The 18,389-nt window shown below is 34.8% G+C and overlaps 2 protein-coding genes across 2 annotated transcripts; one reads left to right on the forward strand and one right to left on the reverse strand.

The window, feature by feature from the left end:
• Positions 1–220: 220 nt before the first annotated feature.
• On the reverse strand, positions 221–943 carry LOC141842166 (uncharacterized). Its single transcript, XM_074730388.1, has one exon. It carries the CDS (start codon positions 727–729, stop codon positions 319–321), a length of 411 nt encoding a protein of 136 aa, XP_074586489.1. The 5' UTR covers positions 730–943; the 3' UTR covers positions 221–318.
• Positions 944–4,702: 3,759 nt separating this feature from the next.
• LOC141842165 (solute carrier family 40 member 1) lies at positions 4,703–17,886 on the forward strand. Its single transcript, XM_074730387.1, has 8 exons — positions 4,703–4,918; positions 7,198–7,348; positions 7,435–7,631; positions 10,300–10,779; positions 15,683–15,854; positions 15,965–16,102; positions 17,226–17,336; positions 17,428–17,886. The coding sequence occupies exons 1-8, from the start codon at positions 4,800–4,802 to the stop codon at positions 17,554–17,556; spliced, it is 1,497 nt and encodes a 498-aa protein (XP_074586488.1). The 5' UTR covers positions 4,703–4,799; the 3' UTR covers positions 17,557–17,886.
• The last annotated feature ends 503 nt before the right edge of the window (positions 17,887–18,389 follow it).

Below are 18,389 nucleotides of genomic sequence, written 5' to 3' on the forward strand. Positions count from 1 at the left end.
AATTCAAAGTGAAAAAAAAATCCCTAAAAAAATAATCAAAAAATATATCTGTAAATAGATTTTTAAATTTGTCTGCCTATTAGTTACACAAAAGAAAAATAATAATAATTCATATTTTTTTTACAAAATAAATAGAGAAAAGTTTTTTAATATCTACTACTTTCACAGTTTTTCTGTTAGTCCTACCAAATCAACAGGGATAAGTGTTTCAAACAAGATTCAGCAAGCTTATAGATCCACTGGAGCTTTAAGCTATAAGCCATGAACAATAGGTTGCAATTTCCTTTCTCATCAAGGATTTAATTACAGGCCCAAAATTTAGTCCATGGAGTTGTCCTCCTTGTTCCATTTACAGGACGAGAAGGAGGAGAAGGAGAAGGAGGAGAAAGAGGAGGACCTCGAGTTGGAATTGACCGAGGACGAAGAAGCGGGCCGCCGGAACCTCCTCAAGATGAGCAGTACCACGGCGTGAATGAGGCGGCCAGACCTGGAGGAGTACTTGGACCCGGTCTCTCTCTTCCCCATCCCCAAGGCGCCGTAGTAGCAGGGCGGTGGCGTCAGCGGATCAGGGTCAACGGCGCTGCTGGCGGCGGCCCGGTCGTTTTTGGGCGTTCCCGGCCGCGACTCCCACTCGAAAGGCACAGCGCCGGCGACAGCCCCGTAGTACAACTCCCTGAAAGAAGCGCTCGCGGAGAGCAGCCCCGAGTTCAAATTATTCTCCTCCTCCATTAATTTCCCCAAGAGCTAGCTAGCAGGCAAAAACAAAAAACAGAAGAACCCCAACGGACGCGGTGAAGCGACGGCATGCGACAGCCAGAATATATAACGACATGAATGGCAGAACGAATCAGCAATGAAAAGATTTATTCATTTTTGATAATTCAGACTTCTCGTGAAACACACTGCGATTCTTAATTGCGGCAGCGCTGCGCTGCTCGATAGATTCACGTTTCATGTATGGTCAATAGTTTAGGCAGAAAGATGGTTGCATTGAGTGATTCAGATGGCGACGCGTGCATCTTTTATTAATTGTTTTTTCTACTCGTGTAGACGACGGAGCGAATGCGATGGAGCTAGCTAGCAATGAATGGTGTTGTGTTCTCGTGTGGAATGGGAAGAGAAGAACATTTCGGCGTGCGAACGATTGACATATAACGGAAATGTTGATCAACGCGTGCTCTGTTGCCGCAACTGATACGGCACTGCACCAACGCACGATGCGTAAGTGTAAGCTCCCTGGGCAGGATGATAAATGATAAAGGTATTTTTCTTGTTCCTATTGATATTCGCTTCTACTAGACGCGTCACCATCTTTTCAGCATCAAGATCGGATGAGGTCGTGCAAGAAGAGGATCGCGAAGCTGGAAGAGCCTGCAAATACAACAACCGCGAGAAGGAAGTCTAGGAGGTGTCTTGGCTCGACTACTCCGATGCTTAAGTCAGTCCGTGAAGAAGGAGGAAAGAAAATAGAAGAAGAGTCGAGAGTCAGTTGTGAGTGTGCATACCTCCATCTGAAGAAGGACTAACTTTATATATCTGTAATGGACGTCATGTCACATCTTAATTAAGGAAGGTGTTCCATCATCGATAAGAATCTTGTCAAAAGGAATGGAATGATCAAAATGATAGTTCCATCGTTGACATACGAGTGTGGGGTCATTTCATATGTAGATGTCAGAGCGACGATCATAATTAGGGGCATGAGACTGTCAGAAGAAATGATGGGAAATAATGAAGCAGGGCACCGTGAAGGCCATTCGGCGTAAACCCTAGTTGAATCCGAATGAGAGCGAAGTCACCGAGCCAACTGAGAGGCTTTGGGTTCGTAGGAGGAATTGATCTGTGAGAGGACTTGGATAAGGATTCGGCTTGGGACTATGTCCGAGATATCGAGGTGTCAATATGCTCTATGTTCTAGGTCCAAGCTGAGTTCTATGAGAGGTCAGCTCGACCTTAGCGAGAGGTCAGTTCGGCCTTAACGAGAGATCAGCTCGGCCTTAGGGAGAGGTCGGCTCAACCTTAGCGAGAGGTCGGCTCGGTCTTAGAGAAAGGTCAGCTCGACCTTAGCGAGAGGTCAGCTTGACTCGAACTTAGAATCCTGAAGTTAAAATCGTGACGAGAGGACTGATTCAGGGGACCCGTCGATTCGGCTGATTGGGCTGACACAAGGGTCGGATCAGGTACGTCGACTCCCAAGTCTTCAACTCACGACCGTAACATTTCTAAAATAATTTTACATGATGTTTAAACAACTAAATGGGTGAAGCATGCGGAAGAGTCATGGGCTCATATGTATCAACGGAATGAGTAGCTTGAGGAGAGATGACTGAGGGGCTGAGTTATTCCGTGATGCTAAGACTCCAATGAGCTAAGTGTCAAGTGGCTTGTATTTATGAGGATAGAAGTTAATATAGACAAATTCAATCTTAGAAATGATCATAATCAGGGTTGTTAGTTGATTGGTGATTGGAAACCCAATACACCAAATGAATTCAAGATATAAAAGTTGACTAGTCAACTAATATTTTTAGAACAATTTACTAATATGAAATCAAGTCAATTGGTAGTTTGTGTTACCTAAACATACTCAACTCATTTACAACTCTACTAATTGATAGTTTGTGTTATGCTAAGGGAGAACTGAAAATGCCTACCTACTCATGACATTCCTAGATGGATTTTAAGGTTAGTTAAATATAGTTCTATTTCCTCCTTAAAAAAAAACAGCATCCAAGAATATTTAATATAGTAGGTAGCAACAAAAACATATAATATATGGTCACATGTTTAGTTTTTTTTTTGTCAAATTCATAAATTACTGAAATATTTTCACTTTGATCAGTCAATTAATCCCAATTGGAACTTCTTCTTGAGTTCATAAATCCTTTAACTGAAACTTTAATGGCGTTAAGTCTGCCAATACTGAAAAGGTTGGGAAGCTATACAAATTAATATTTTAGTCAAAGGTAGGCAAACAAGCCGAATGGCCATGTTCAGACGTCTCCCACCCAACCATAGCTAACTAGAAGGCCAGGCCAGGAATTGATGTGTGTATATATACATGTCAAAGCTTTAGAGGATTACATATATACTTGCTATTATATTGCTTGATTAATTCTTCATTCGAGCCACCACCTCTTTCTTCCTCTTTTTCTTCTTAATTTTAATTCTTCCTTTGATGGGGAACTTCTTCAACGCGGGGGGAGCAAACAGTGACGACGATGGTCGAATGGATTTGATGCAAGCTCTCGTCGTGCTTGTCTTTGTGTATTTAGCCATGCTGTTCTGGATGCCTAAACAAGCATACTGATCGACAGTAGTGTTATCGTTTAGTTTAATCGGTTCGGAGGTTTAGATATCTATATAAGATCATTAAGTACCAGTTTCTTCTTTTTACACATGTACACTTTGTATTTGATTTCATGAGAAAATTTATTGTTTTTTAGTGTTGTCCTTGATTATTACTATTTGTTCTTCGCAAATAAGAATGATAACTAAGAACATCCCTTAATTTATGTCTAGTTACTTGCCCTTATAATTTATTTCATTACCTAGATAAGTCCCTAAAGTCAAACCTTCTCAAGGTCGATCATGAGTCATAGGACTGACTCATGGGTAGTAAACAAACAAAATCTTATATGTTCGAAGGAACAAAGATCGATGCATGGCAGTTTTTGGATATATATTAGGCAAGTTTGGTCAACCAAATTGACTAAAATTGGTTGAGGCAACCAAATATAATGCTTTTATAAGTTGACCATGATCGACTTAAATGTTAATTAGAGTTTGATGAACTTATTTCCTTGAGTTGAATCAAATCAAACTTTTATTTTGCTGAGCAAACAAACAAACTCTAAATGATTGTTAGGCCTCGGTAGTTTTCTCCTCCAATATCTTTGAGAACCTCTTATATATAAGACTTATTTATACACATATATAGAACTTTTGGCACAAAGAAAAGAGTCACAATTAGGGCAAGAGAAATAGAGTGGTAGTTGAGTTTCATGTGCTATTTCAGTCGATTTTACTATATATGTCATTAGTCAACTAATCTAATTGTTGAAGTTTTTGGAATACTACTACAATTTGTATAGATTAATTGATGATAAAAATAATTGATGCATATTTTGATCTGAGATTACAATATCTACTTAATTTAAATTTTGCTCAAACATCTAGAATATTAAAATCATCCCATATTCAAGTATTTAATGATATTTAATGAGAATGACTTAACTCATGGTTGGTAAATTCAATATCATCAGCCTCTCCATTTGAATTGATGATAAAAAATTGAAAATAGTTGAATTTTGAGAATTGATAGACAAGAATTTTAAATTATACCTGAAATAAAATAATATAAAATAGTTTATTTATAGGCTTAATCAATCATAATCATTAGTTTAGAAATAATTAAATAATTCTAATCATTAATTAAATAGAAGAGAGTATTATTTTGACTTTACTTAGATTTAAAGTTTTATTCATCTTTATAATTCTATTTTATTGTAACTAATTTAATTATTATGACCAAAGAAAATATTATAACTAATTTATTTTATATTTTAATAGGGCAAAATTAACACTATTTAAGGTCAACTTATCACGTGACACTAAATTACAAGTGTGTTTTCATCTGTTAAAAAAATAATAATAATAAAATCAGATGTGCCTGGCTCTGCTGCCGCCTGCCGGCCTCTTCGAAGGTCTCCTTCGTTAAGTCTTCAAGCACCTTCACAGACAAATTAGTGGAAAACATACAGAAGAGAGAAGAAGAAGGGAGAGAGAGAGAGGTGGCCATGGGAAGCAACGTTAGGGAAGCTCTGCTGCCGGGCTCTTTGCAGACATGCCTTCTCCCTTCCTCCTCACTCATCCGCCGCATGTACATGGGCCATTTTCTTGCTAGATGGGGAGCAAGGTAACATGCCATCATCCCCTCCTATTCTTGTCATCTTAAAAGGTCATCAACGTACTATGCTCATTCTTTTGTGGTTTTTTTTTGGAGCTTCTTGAATCCTTTTTTTCCCTTATTAGACGAAGTTTAAAACATTGGAAAGGTGGCTAATATTTGAATTGATATTCTCTTGGACTGATAATGATTTGGCAACGACTCAAAAAGAGTTCTTTTTATGAAAAAAAAAAAGATTATAGCGTGCCACCTTTCTTTAAATGATGCAGAGTTTTTGAGAGACCTTGTAATTTTGATCGCATGCTGACCTTAGAACTTGTGACCTTAGTAGCACAAAATAGCCGCAAGTTGATTTGTGACTGAAATTTAAGATGAAATGGACTTTTTTTTTAGGTTTCTGACTTCCATAAAAGTTTTAACGTGTGTTTATAACTCCAAATTGTTAAAAGTCTTAAATTTATAGGGTGCAAGTTCATTTGTAAATCTTATTGCATCTTGAGATCATGGAAGGGCTAAGATTTAACAGGATAGGGATATCTCAACAACAGATTGAAACTATGGGGTAAAATGATGATTAAAAAACTATGGAGGCATTTCAAAAAAAGTAGTAAACTATAAGGGCAAAATGAATTTTTCCTCTCAATATAGCTTATAATAACAAAAGTAAAGTGTCAAAATCTAGATCTTCAAGGTAGCCTACTTAGGATGATTAGAGAAGATAAGATGGTAACAAGGGTATCATTGGGATTAGCCTACCGTTGCTTTGATGTAGCAAATATTGCTTTAACAACTGCCCATCTTTTACCCTTCAGCCTGTTTGCCCAATTCACAAATTTTTTTTAATCCAAGGATCAAAGGGGCTTCCCAAGTATACAACTTATAAAATTAGGCATAAAGGATTTTGTAAAAGAAAATAGGAAAGAATTTCCTATTCTAGGCAACTCTTATTTATAATAAATATGAGATATACAAAATTACAGAAACATTCCTATTGCACAACTAATAGAGAATAAAAACTAAAACATGTAACCTTGTCAACGCTTCCCTTTAAGATAGTGCATGTATATATGTAGTTGTCATACTCATCTTGTATACAAAGGAATAAAATAATCTGTTGAATATGTATAGTTGATTCTTAGGCTGTAATCATATCTATTGTTTTCTTTGATAAAGGATGAATCAATTTCACTATGGTTGGTATGATCATTCTGGATAGGATTATGAGCGATGCTAATAGCTGTTTTATTATCACAATGTAACAACACAAACTCCTTTTGGAGAAGATGAATTTCTTGCATAAATTTTTTAAGCCATAGAAGTTCACAACTCTTTGTGCCATAGCTCTGTATTCTACTTCAACACTTGATGTAGCAACCACATCCTGTACTTTGCTTTTCCAAGTTACTAGAGTTTTGCCAATGAAAACACAATATCCAGACGTATATCTTTTATCATTACGAGACCTTTCCCAATCAATATCAATATATGCTTCTATTCCAAAATGATCATTGTTTGAGAAGTGTAATCGTTTCCCATATCATAGAATCTGAAAAACATCATGAAGATGTATAGCCATAGGGCTATGTATGGGAAAACATGATTTCTAAAAATTTTTATGAATGTTTATTTAGCTTTTTTAGAAAAATTTGTATAGAAAAGTCTTTTAGAGTTTTCTGCATGAAAAAGGGGAGGCTAGAGCTACTAATGCTGGTTTTCTGCATGACTATGTCAGATGCCAACTTCATGCTAGTGTCATGTGGTGTTTCCAATAGGTGCTTGAGAAAGGTTGTTAACTTGTTCAAAATTTGTTTCTGATTTGTGACTAATGTGTTGCCCATTTTTATATGCTTAACCTTCAATTGGATTTTCTGCTAGTAGCAATTTTGTGAAAATAAGCAATGCTTTCATCCCTCTCCTTCCTTTATCCATGTGATTTTTTGATCATTGAATCCGGTGTGTGGCTCCATCTCTGAGAAGAACATCCAAATTTGCTTTCATGTTCCTGAGCTCAGAAACTTACACCATCTTCCTTCATTAAAAATTTGATGGAGTAACTCTTTTATTTTTTGTCCTACTTTATGCTTTTAAAATGTATGTTGTGGCAGTTACTTGATAAAATTGATACTTCAGGTGCCAAATTGGAGTCTTGTTTTCTTAAGTTGAATTGTTGAACACTTTCTAAATTTTCCTTTTTTTTTTTAATTGAAAAATTCCTTCCTCTGTTGCCTACTTGCCTCAGTTACATGTTTACCAAATGATGGTATTATTAACTTGCCAAATGGTTGCAGAATGTGGGAATTCTCAGTTAGTCTGTACATGATAAACATTTGGCCAGACTCCTTGCTCTTCACTGCTCTCTATGGTGTTGTTGAATCTGCCTCCACTGCATTGTTTGGCCCCATAGTTGGCACATTAGTAGACAAATTGACTTACTTACAGGTAACTTTTTATCTAGCTCTTTTAAATCTAATTTTGTAGCTAACATTATAGCAAGGAATCTTCTGTACTGCATATTCATTTGACAGGTTCTACGGCTTTGGTTATTGACTCAAAATTTGTCATTCATGGTTGCTGGACTCTCAGTGACAGTGCTGCTGTCCTACTATGGCTTGATGTTGATAGCATTTGTTCAATTCATTCTATTAGTTGTCCTCATCAACATTTCTGGGGCAGTTGGAAAATTGTCTACTCTTGCAGGGACAATATTAATTGAGAGGGAATGGTAAGTGTCAGTTACATTACTGACTGAACTGTAAGCTCATGTAGTAACTCTTGCGATGATCATTTGCATCTTGATGGTAATTCTTATTTCTTGATTGTTTTTTGTAAAAAAAAGTATGCAGTCTCTTCTTCCAACTTCTTTTTGAGTCTATAATCTACAATGTTGGATGTATAGTTTAGTCCTACAAAAAGTATTTCTCATTGTTATGTTATGGAAAGTTAATTTTCTGTGTCAATTGGGTTGAAGCAAAAAGATAATAAAGGATGGAGTTTATCATAGAAAAATGTGAAAATACTGTTAGACTGTTAAATGCAGAGTAATATAATCCATGTCAGATTCCTAATAGCTGATATATGCACTATCTGAATTTGGGGAAAATGACGAATAGTTGCTTTGAAAATAAAAGATCTATAATGACTCGTCTCAATTTTGAGGTGCAGCAGTGTTCTACTAATTTGTTGCATAGCTGCCAGAGTATGTTTCACTATTCTTCTTTGTCATTTTCCTCCTAGTTTTTGCTATTTTCTTCATGAATTTCATTTATTTGAGGTATCACCAATAAGATTTTAGTTATTACATATTTACATAAAAAGATAAAATGCATATATATTTGCTTCTATAATTGTTTTTGTAAAACGAGATTAAGATGATATTTAAAATAGTGAAATACATTTTAAAATAAAAATAAACTATTGGGGAGTAAATAATTGATATTCTTTTAAAGATATATACATGTGGGTGTTCATATAATTAAAATAGGAAAGGTTTATTTAAAAAAAATAAAATGCATGCTCTGATTAATCTCTAGTTGATAAATTGCACCTTTCATTTTACATGTTGATACTTAACCTCTTTGTTGCATACCTTATATATGGAGACCACATGCTAATATATAATAAATTAGTATAACTTATAAGAAAAAGTTAATTTAGGTTAGGCATTTAGTCTAACCGATAAGATGAAAATCTAGAGCAGAATAATTATGATATAAAGAATTAAAGAAGAATGATAATGATTTTAAATGAAGAAAAAAAACTAAAAAGTAAAAAAAAAAACTCTTAAGTCTAATCTTACATCAGAGTCTCTCACCGCCACATGAGATTATGGTAGCAAGTAGTCACTCATGCCCATAATTCATTTGTGCGAGGGAGCTCTATTGTTGTGTATCACTAATGAGGGCTTTAGTCTATATGTAGATGATGTTATTACACTATAAGGATATTGGCCTTAGTGATTCACTTCTTAGTGGAAGCGGTGAGGTGATGGATTTATTAGTTATTATTGGTGACAAATGCATAGTTGGTGATTAAATGATGGTAATTAAAAATTATCTTTAACTTGTGATGAAAGATGATAATTTAGAGTAATAATTGAAATGAGAAATAACAATTGAGTATATATATTTATATATATAAACTAAAGACTCAAAGGATAATTTAAATTTATAAAAATAAAATTGTGACTTGTCTAGTTTTTTGAACCTCTTAATAAGATTAAATTATGCACATTTTTTAATCTACCCACTATGCAAATTTGTGCTTACTTCCGATTTTTCCTTAGCCTCTAGTTTTCTAGGCAAAAGTTACTTTTTAAGATTGTAATTGTTTCAGCTAGCATTTAGAATTATTCAAAGTTTTTGACCTACTGATTCTTCATTTGGTTTTATTTCCTTATATATATATATTTGTTTTGTTCACGTGACATTGCATTGAATGGGTTCATTGTATTTTATAGAAAAAACATGTATATATAGTTTGTTGAACTTCTTGATTATCTTGAGTTAGTAATGAGTTTGCATAGTTCTTGGATCCTTATTTTCACATTGTCACCAAGTGGGTACCTCTCCTAGTAAGTGGACAATTCACTAGGAGGACGTGATACTATAACATTCCAAAAGTTGAGAAACAAAGATAGTTTACTTTTGACTACACTAATAGTAAAAATGCCCATCAATGAAGATGGGTACTCTATTTGAACTTTGAGGTACTAGAGAACATGAAAGTTGAACTCATAGTCATGTCTCTTGTACTAGATTTGTTGGCACTTACAAAAAGAATAGTAGGGAAAGAGAAATTTTCATTGCGTTGCAATTTTTATTACCAAGATTACTTGCCATGATGCCTATTTATACATAATAACTACTAATGCTAGGGCATTTAATAAATTGCCTAAGAAGATATGTAAATGGCTGTGATTTCAATGCAGCATAATTGAAGGGTTTGCATGCACCTAAAGATTACAAATTTGCGTTTTATTCTCAAAACATCTTTTCATTTCCTAGTAGTCAAGGCAATTCAAGGGTGTCATGCTTCTATCATACTCACAATAACTGCAATTCTATTTGCCATGAAATTGAAACTACAGACTAGTTTTGGTTAAGCAATCTAGCTTCTTTTCCTTTCTTTTTCATTTAGTCATCAAGTTCATAGGATTAATGCCATGGCTTTAGGAGTTGTTATATTGTATATTAAATATATCAATTAGTGTACTTGAATATGCATTACTAATGATGTAAACTTGCATAGAACTCAAGGGAGATATGAGATTTAGGTAACTGACCTCAAGTAGTTGGGAAAAATATGGCTTAATAATGATTTTGATGCCAACGAGCACATTAGATTATGATTAGTAGTATCTTATAACTCTTTTCAATTTTCTCTAAATTTAGGGTGGTTGTAATTTCCACTGGTCTACCTCCAGAGGAATTGACAAAAATGAACTCAGTTATTAGAAGAATTGATCTGTGCTGCAAACTACTTGCCCCTGTTTTCAGTGGCTTTATCATTAGTTTCATCTCACTTCGAGCATCAGCAATTGTCTTGGCTCTATGGAATACTATCTCAGTTTGGATACAGTATTGGCTTCTAACATCTGTATATAATGGTATTCCTGCTCTTGGTGAAAGAAGCAAGAGGAGAAACAAGACAGTAGCTCCAACTGATTTTATAGCTAGCTCATCAGTTGATGAGAATGAGTGTTGCATTTCATCTGAAGGAATGAATGCGGTAGCTGAAGTGCAGGGTCAGAATATTTCATGTGTCGACAAACTCTCAGCAATTCCTTGCTTTGATGCTTGGGTTACATATTCCAGGCAGGAAGTGGTTCTCCCAGGAATTTCTCTGGCTTTATTGTACTTCACAGTCCTAAGGTGAGTAATATCTATCCCAGCATTTTACCTCTTCATCATAGAAATCAAGCTTGCATCTGAAATGATTGTTATGTTCTTTTGTAATTTAACTCCTAGTCCTTATTGCTGAACAATCCTTGTGCCATATTAGTACTAATTGGATGTTAACATGCTATGCTCTAATTCATGAATTACGAAGCAAAATTTGAAAAATGCAGTGTTATCTACTTCTCCACCATGTTAAAAAAAATAATTAAAAAAACTTAGCTACACATTAGCATTGAAGAGTAATATCATGGATGCATCCTTATAGCTGCATTCAACTTAATTATATTTTAGTTTAATTTGAAAAGTCAATGTGTCATAATTGTAATTGATTTAAATATATATGTAGTTGTTCTGTAGTTGTTCCTCCATGATAAAAGCGAAGGTTTAAAGTATTTTTGTGTTGAAATATGGAATGCTTATATGCAAACGTTTTCACCACCCAAAGGCCTCACTCGTGATAATATCCATCACTGCATCATTACCACATGATAACAACAACAAAAATAACACAATACTCTAATAATAAAAAATACCAAAAATTTTATTAAATAAGTCAAAATATATTGACATAATGATTGAATCATTTTGATAATGTACCTAAATTAACCAATATGGTGAACTCATGTTGGTAAAAAGGAAATATGCAAAAGAAACTGCATAAAGAACAAACTTTGTGCAATAAGAAAATAAGAGGGCACTAATGAATTCATCTCCAATATAGTCGTCGAGTATTACTATTCGCATGATGTACCTAAAATATAAATCCAACCTTAAAGATCGCTTCTAGTCTACAAATCTAGAGATCAAAGGACAAGTGAGAAGCGAGCATATAAGTGCAAAATGGAGTAAGAGGAGATGCACATACAAAAATATTCAGCAAGAATGTATTTTATATTCTTTTAGCATTGCACAATCATTAATCTGTTCTCGTCATTTCTCTTTAATTCCTTTTAAGTAGTTTCATCATTTTCTCATGTTTTCTCTTTTGTACCCACAATGTGTCCAATACCAAGTGCATCTCACATAGAGAAGGTGAACAACCCCCAATTCACCCAATAAGGAATGCATCTCGTATAGGATGGTAGAAAACTAGATAACGCACAAAAAGACCCAAGGAATCTTTTCTAGTTCATATAGAATGGTAAAAATAAGGCTGACTTTATAGTAGAACTAATTCATTCATTTTTCTAATTCAGTATAAGTAGTCATATAAATCTTTTAAAACATAGAGCTGAGACTTATGTATAAGTAGTCCATTTGGTTCTTGGTTTTTAAGGTGGGACAAGTTCCTTTAAGGTACTATCGTAAGTTTCCATCATCTATGAAGCCTACTAATATAATTTATCACTAATAGCAAAAGTACACGAGCAATAGCAATTAGGAGCATCATAAAGTATATAAAAAGTAAGCATCAAACCCTGGAAAGAAGGTTGGGAGAGGGGGGACCAGGGAGCTGTCTCACAGCTCGGACAACCCTTAAAGTGAGAAACCAGCCTATTGAGCCATTGACTAGATTGATGGTCTGAGAACTGCGAAACAAAAGCGACTCTATTGACTCAATCATTGCCGTGAAGTGATCCACCTATCAAAAAAGGAGTATGGAGAGTGGCTTATGACCGCTATTATGCTTCGTATTGAATGTAAGGAGAATGAAATATTAAATAAAATTCCATTTTCTTTTAATAACCACAACATATTTATCTTTAATCTTTCTTTTTTATGCCGCTTGAAAATGAGTGTCATGCTAAGTGTCAATGCATAGTGTTGTTTAGTAACCATTAGGAGGAACTGCGCGGGGGGGGGGGGGGGGGGGGGGGGTTGAATGCGGAGCTTTTGATGTGTTGAGAGCTTTTGTACATGAAGAACAAAAAGAAGAGGAAGAGGGTTTCCATGTTTTGAGACCTGACTACAAGAGAAGAAAAATAAGGAGGGGGAGGAGAAAGAAGGTTAGGACTCTATTTTAGCTCCTATTCTCTACGTTTTGCATGCATAGAGTTTCCATTGAGGAGCATATGCCATGGATACTTCTTGTATGTATGATAGATTATAATGGCACGTCTTAAGTTTGATTGGATGAATATTTTAATTGTATTTATTTTCTCCGCCTCCCATCGATGGCTCGTGATCTAGATCTTCCATCAAAGCCTACTTCAATTTTTTTCTTGATCCACCTTTTGTAGTAAACTCTTACTTCATCTCCTACCTTGCTTCCAACTTCTCAATTCCAAAGTTAACTTAATCAAACACTACCAAATTGACTTTGAGGGGGACATTATTAGTATAAGGCTTCGAGGCAACCTGTTGACCCATGCGAATTGCAAGTGCACGGTTGTCGTAAAGTAGTAAAATTATCGTCCTCATGGATCATGGAGCTGATTGCTAGTTTATGTGCAATGGAAGGTTATATAGACGAATCAAATTTTAGAAAATTATTGTGAAAGCAAGCAAGCTAAGAAAATGGAATTAAAATATGGGGAGAAAATCACTTTTTTAAGACAATCCTAGGACTTTGATTTCAATACGACGATTGTTAACAGTGTAATTGTGAATCCCACTTTTACCTTCATGTTGGATAATACTTGAAGATGGTTTATCCTAAGGTATCTGATGCTCTCTTTTGAGAATATATTGGTGTATCTACCCTAATATGGCCCATACTTTTGTGGTTGTCAAACTAGGATAAACCCTTTACGCTCTATGATAGCTAATGGTATCTTCGAGAGAGTTTGAATTACTTTCGTGAATAAACTCTCAAGTCCAGTTCTTATAAGTCCTAGATTCTTTCGGTTCTTCCTCTTCTTCCCAAGATATATGCTAAATACATATTAGCATGTTAAGTATACTAAACTCTGGATCAAGGATAAAACATATCATGTGATAAAAAGGAAATTGGGTTGCTTCCTAATCATAAAATTAAGGAGACTGCTCCATCACAATGGAGAAACAAATCAAAGACATCATTGAAAACATTCTACAACTCAAAATAAAGAGAAGTGCAAAAGGACTTTAGTTTGTAGATGTCGATGACGTCTCTAGATGATCTCCACGTACTCCTTAGCGGGTCGAATTTCTAGGCTCCTTGGATCTATTCGAAGACGACTCTCTTTTAGAGTTTCCTATCACGAGAACCCCACGATGCCTTGAATCGGCGCCTCCCAGTTGCTTTTATAGCCTCCAAAAGTTACTAAAGTACAATAGAATTTTCTAAATTTTCAAGGGGTGTAGTCAACAAAACATAGCACACCACAGCCGTGGCAAGCACTATGGCCTGGCCATGGTTGACATTGTGATGCCCTCGTCAAAAGTCTTGAATGGAACATGACCATGGTAGGTGTCATAGTCTAGTTGTGTTCCTTATTAGATTCTTCGTTTGCTGCTTTGGTGCCAATCCTGTTTCCATGGATGATACACGGCCATGGCAGGTGCCATGTCAGGCCGTGGCAGGTGCCACGTCAGGCCGTGTATCATTCTGCAATGTCACTCCAATAATTTTTCGTCTTCAAACGAACTCTAAAATCAAGATCTTTGTGTCCTATCATCATAAATCACAAAGAGCAGTCATCTGAACTAAAAAAATAGAAATCAATGCAAAAGCTAGAAGTTAACCTAAATAATACTCATGTAAGGCAGGAAATGCATGCTAAATAAAAATGAAAACATGTGTATGATTTACACACATCACTCGTTCAAAGCAAAAGATCAATATTCCTATTTTATATCACATTTTAGAATAGATCAAGTCTTAGTAGTTGTTTTATTATGTTAGTTGTTTAATAGATCAACTAAAAAAAACTGTACATACACCATCTACTCTGAAATTGTATTCGCTCTAAAAATAACAAATCTATGTTTGTTGCTTTAGGCTCCCTATTCAAGAAGAGTAGGAGTTTATACTATTGGCTACTCATTACCATTAACTCCCTGAAGAGGGGTCGCTGATTGCTGCCTTATCTAGAGAGGAAGGGATTCACCCATCTCATTGTCCTGATGTACTTAAATGTAAAAAAAAGATGAAAGTCACATAATCTAAAAAGGTGATGAAAGATTCAACTGGATTTGCATGCCAGTCTAAGCATGTGTGAAAGTGACCCTTACCCATAACGAATTAAAGTTATGTTATTTTTAGTCCCAAAAGCTTGCACATGCCTCTAGAGTAGCAAGGCTCCAAGTAGATGTGCAAACAAGCCAAGCTGAGCTTAATTGGGTTTCAACCTTGTTTATTTTCTTATCAAACTTGTTCAACCTTTTTGGTAAAAATCTTATTGAGTTCAAGTTGTTTATAACTTAGGTGAAACATTTTATCTGATAATGAAACTTATGTTATTTCTTTATTTTTAACATATTTTAAATAATTTAAGATTGTAAAATTTTATAAATCACTATATTCTTATGTTTTTGAATAAAAAATTTAGAATTAAAATTTACACAAGTTAATGAATAAGTTTATTTATAAATTGTTCATGAACTTTGTTTATAAATGTTAACAAAGTGAACAAGTTGTTCAAGTTTGCATGTTTCATATATTCTTTTACTATTGAACGAACATAAATAAGATTTATTGAACCGAACATCAAGTTTGTTCATGAACATCCGGTTCATATACAACCCTAGTTCCAAGTGGATAGAGCTCATCATGACTATTTTTGGAGTAGCCCGGCCTAAGCCTAGCTCACTTAGTTCTACCATTCCATATTCAAGCAAAAAGACCTTTTAGGTCTTGTTTTGCTCCTATATCTTTCAAAAGGGAAAAGGATTTCTAAAAGTAGTTTCATGGACCCACAAGAAAATACTTTAGTTATCTTTATTATTTCTATTGTCATTGTTCGGCCCCAGCACGAAAGTGAAGATAACTCTTGCATTGCCTTACCCTTCTCAGCTTTGGAACATTAATGACTGCTACCTTGGAGTGGAAAGGCATACCTGCCTATGTGATTGGTATAGCGCGCGGTGTTAGTGCTATAATTGGAATAGCAGCAACTGTAGTGTACCCAATTGTTCATTCACATATTTCAACTATCAGGACTGGCCTGTGGTCCATTTGGAGTCAGGTTTGTGTGTTAATTCATCATCCTGTTCTGTCCCCTTGATTTTTCTTTGTTGAATTGTTTATATTTTAAGTTCACTAATAGCAAACCGATGCTTTGGTTGTCTTCTCTAGTGGTGCTTCCTGCTGGTTTGTGTTGCATCTGTTTGGATTGGTAACAGCATAACTTCAGCATGGATGCTGATGGGAGGAGTTGCGGCATCACGCCTTGGACTCTGGATGTTTGATTTATCTGTCATGCAACAAATGCAGGTAGAGTTGATTTCGGATAGTTCTAATATTCAGAAAACAGTGTTTCTTTCCTTGCTAAGGCTGGTATTCACAATATTTGATACTTGGGCTCTTCATCCAACCCTTCTATACCTCTTGCACATTAACACTTTGAGTATACACTAGACTTATATTGGTTGCCTGTAGAATTTTTTTAGAAATAGTCATGTTGAATGCTTGAATAAACACTTGTGTTGAAAACTCATGCCTGAGTCTGAATAACATAATTCATAATTAGGAAAACTGCTGAATACCAAAAATCCTTTCCCTCAAGGCTTGAGTTTTTGGAATAAATGTTAGTTAATCGACTTTAATATGGGATTAGAGCAGAGGTCCAAGGTCCACATCCTACTTGTGTAAAACAAAAACTTTCTCGCTTGTTCATATGGTATCAGAGCATAAGGTTGGAATTTGAATCCCACATGTCTTATTTTTTTTAAAAAATCTAATAAATTTGTGTATTAAGAGATTAGAGCTAATCAATTCAAGTACCACCTACTCATACAGAGAAAGTGTTACGAACATATATAAACATATGAATTGGTTCTTTTCCTAATAATTCAAGCTTTTAGGTCAAGATTCTAGGAAAGTAATTAATCAATCAACATTAACAAATATTTCAAAATTGTTAAATATTTCAGATTTATAAAGTATCTCTTAGGTTAGGTTTATTTTCCAATAGTTAACTAAAAACCACATCATTATTATAAGTAAAAGTCCATATCTATAATTATTTTTCAAAATTGTTTACATTCTAGATATAGTTTGAATGGTAGTGGAAATACTTGAACAAGATGCAGTTTATGGCTAGTAATTTACTAAAATATATGATCAATATGGCTTAATAAACCAAACCAGTTCTTACCCTTTGCTCAAGCATCCTTTAAGGCACCTGAACAGATTCACTAAAGCATCAGTAGGGTTGATAAACCAGCATCATCAATTCAATTTGTGGCATGTTCATTGGTGACCAATGCAAAAATGGAATCTGAAGAGCAGGAGTTTAGCTCTCTTGGTGCTTGAGTTACCTTGCAAATTTTGGAAATTTTGTTTTGCTATGACTAATAATGTTGTATCTAACTCTTCAATGCTTGTCGTACAACAGGATCATGTTCCTGAATCTGATCGATGCATCGTTGGAGGCGTCCAAAACTCACTGCAATCTATGCTAGATTTGCTAACATATGTGATGGGCACAATAATTTCAGATCCCAGGGTAAACATCTTTTATTTCTCTCACCAAAATACCTTATTGGAAGAGAGATTTCCTCATCTTTCTCGCCTATTCTTTTGATTTGGTTTAACAGGATTTTGGCCAGTTGGTGCTCCTGTCGTTCCTCCTAGTGTCATCAGCCGCTGTGCTATATACAGTCCATGTTTATCATGTCCGGAAGCATCTTTTCCACTTCGACAAACTGTTCGGGAAGTTCTATTGAGAATCATAGTTGTAAACATGCAGGAAAAACCTAGTTCCTACTATATGATCGCTAAGTTGAAGGTAGTTATGCTAGTTGATGGAAACAAATGAGAAGCTAAGGAAAAGCTTCTCATTTAACTTGATGGAACCAGATCAAACACATGGAAGATCTAAAAATTGAGGCATGTCGATGTTGAAATCTCCTGTATGCATTGGAAAGCTTACTTCTTGCCTTGTCATGGCATTTATAAATAGTCTTGAGTTGTTCGCGAATAAACAATGTGGAATTGCACATGCAACCATTATATTCTGGTTAGAAAACCCTCTTGCAATTTTTTTTCTTTGCATTCTTATATTTTGCAAAAAAAAAAAAACATTCTTGTGTTCTTATATTTTTATATTCTTCAACTCTTGTATTAGATTGCAATCTTGCAATCTTGAATCCTTGTTGTATTCTTATATGCTTAAATTCTTGGGTTATTGCATTCGTAAATTCTTGCATTTTTAGAATCCTTACAGTCTTAGATTCTTGCATCATTACATTCTTACTAACTTGCATTTTTTTATTGTTTTTGTTTTTTGCATTCTTTCATATTTAGGATCTTTCATTATTATTATTTTTTGTGAGACTCTCATTCTTACAATCTTGTATTGTTGTAATTTTCAACCATTGCATCCTTATATTTTTTTATTCGCATTCTTATTGTCTTAAATTTTGCATCCTCAAATTTCTTGAAATTTAAAATTTTTTAGTTCTTAAACTTTTACATTTTTTTATATTCTTGCATTTATAAAATTTTGCATTCTTGCATCCTTACAATTTGGAATCGTTGCATTTTCTAAATCATGAAT

Source organism: Curcuma longa, chromosome 11 (genome assembly GCF_044706935.1).
Source record: "Curcuma longa cultivar G26 ecotype Majalengka, Jawa Barat chromosome 11, ITB_CL_G26_1.1, whole genome shotgun sequence".
Lineage (NCBI taxonomy): Eukaryota > Viridiplantae > Streptophyta > Magnoliopsida > Zingiberales > Zingiberaceae > Curcuma > Curcuma longa.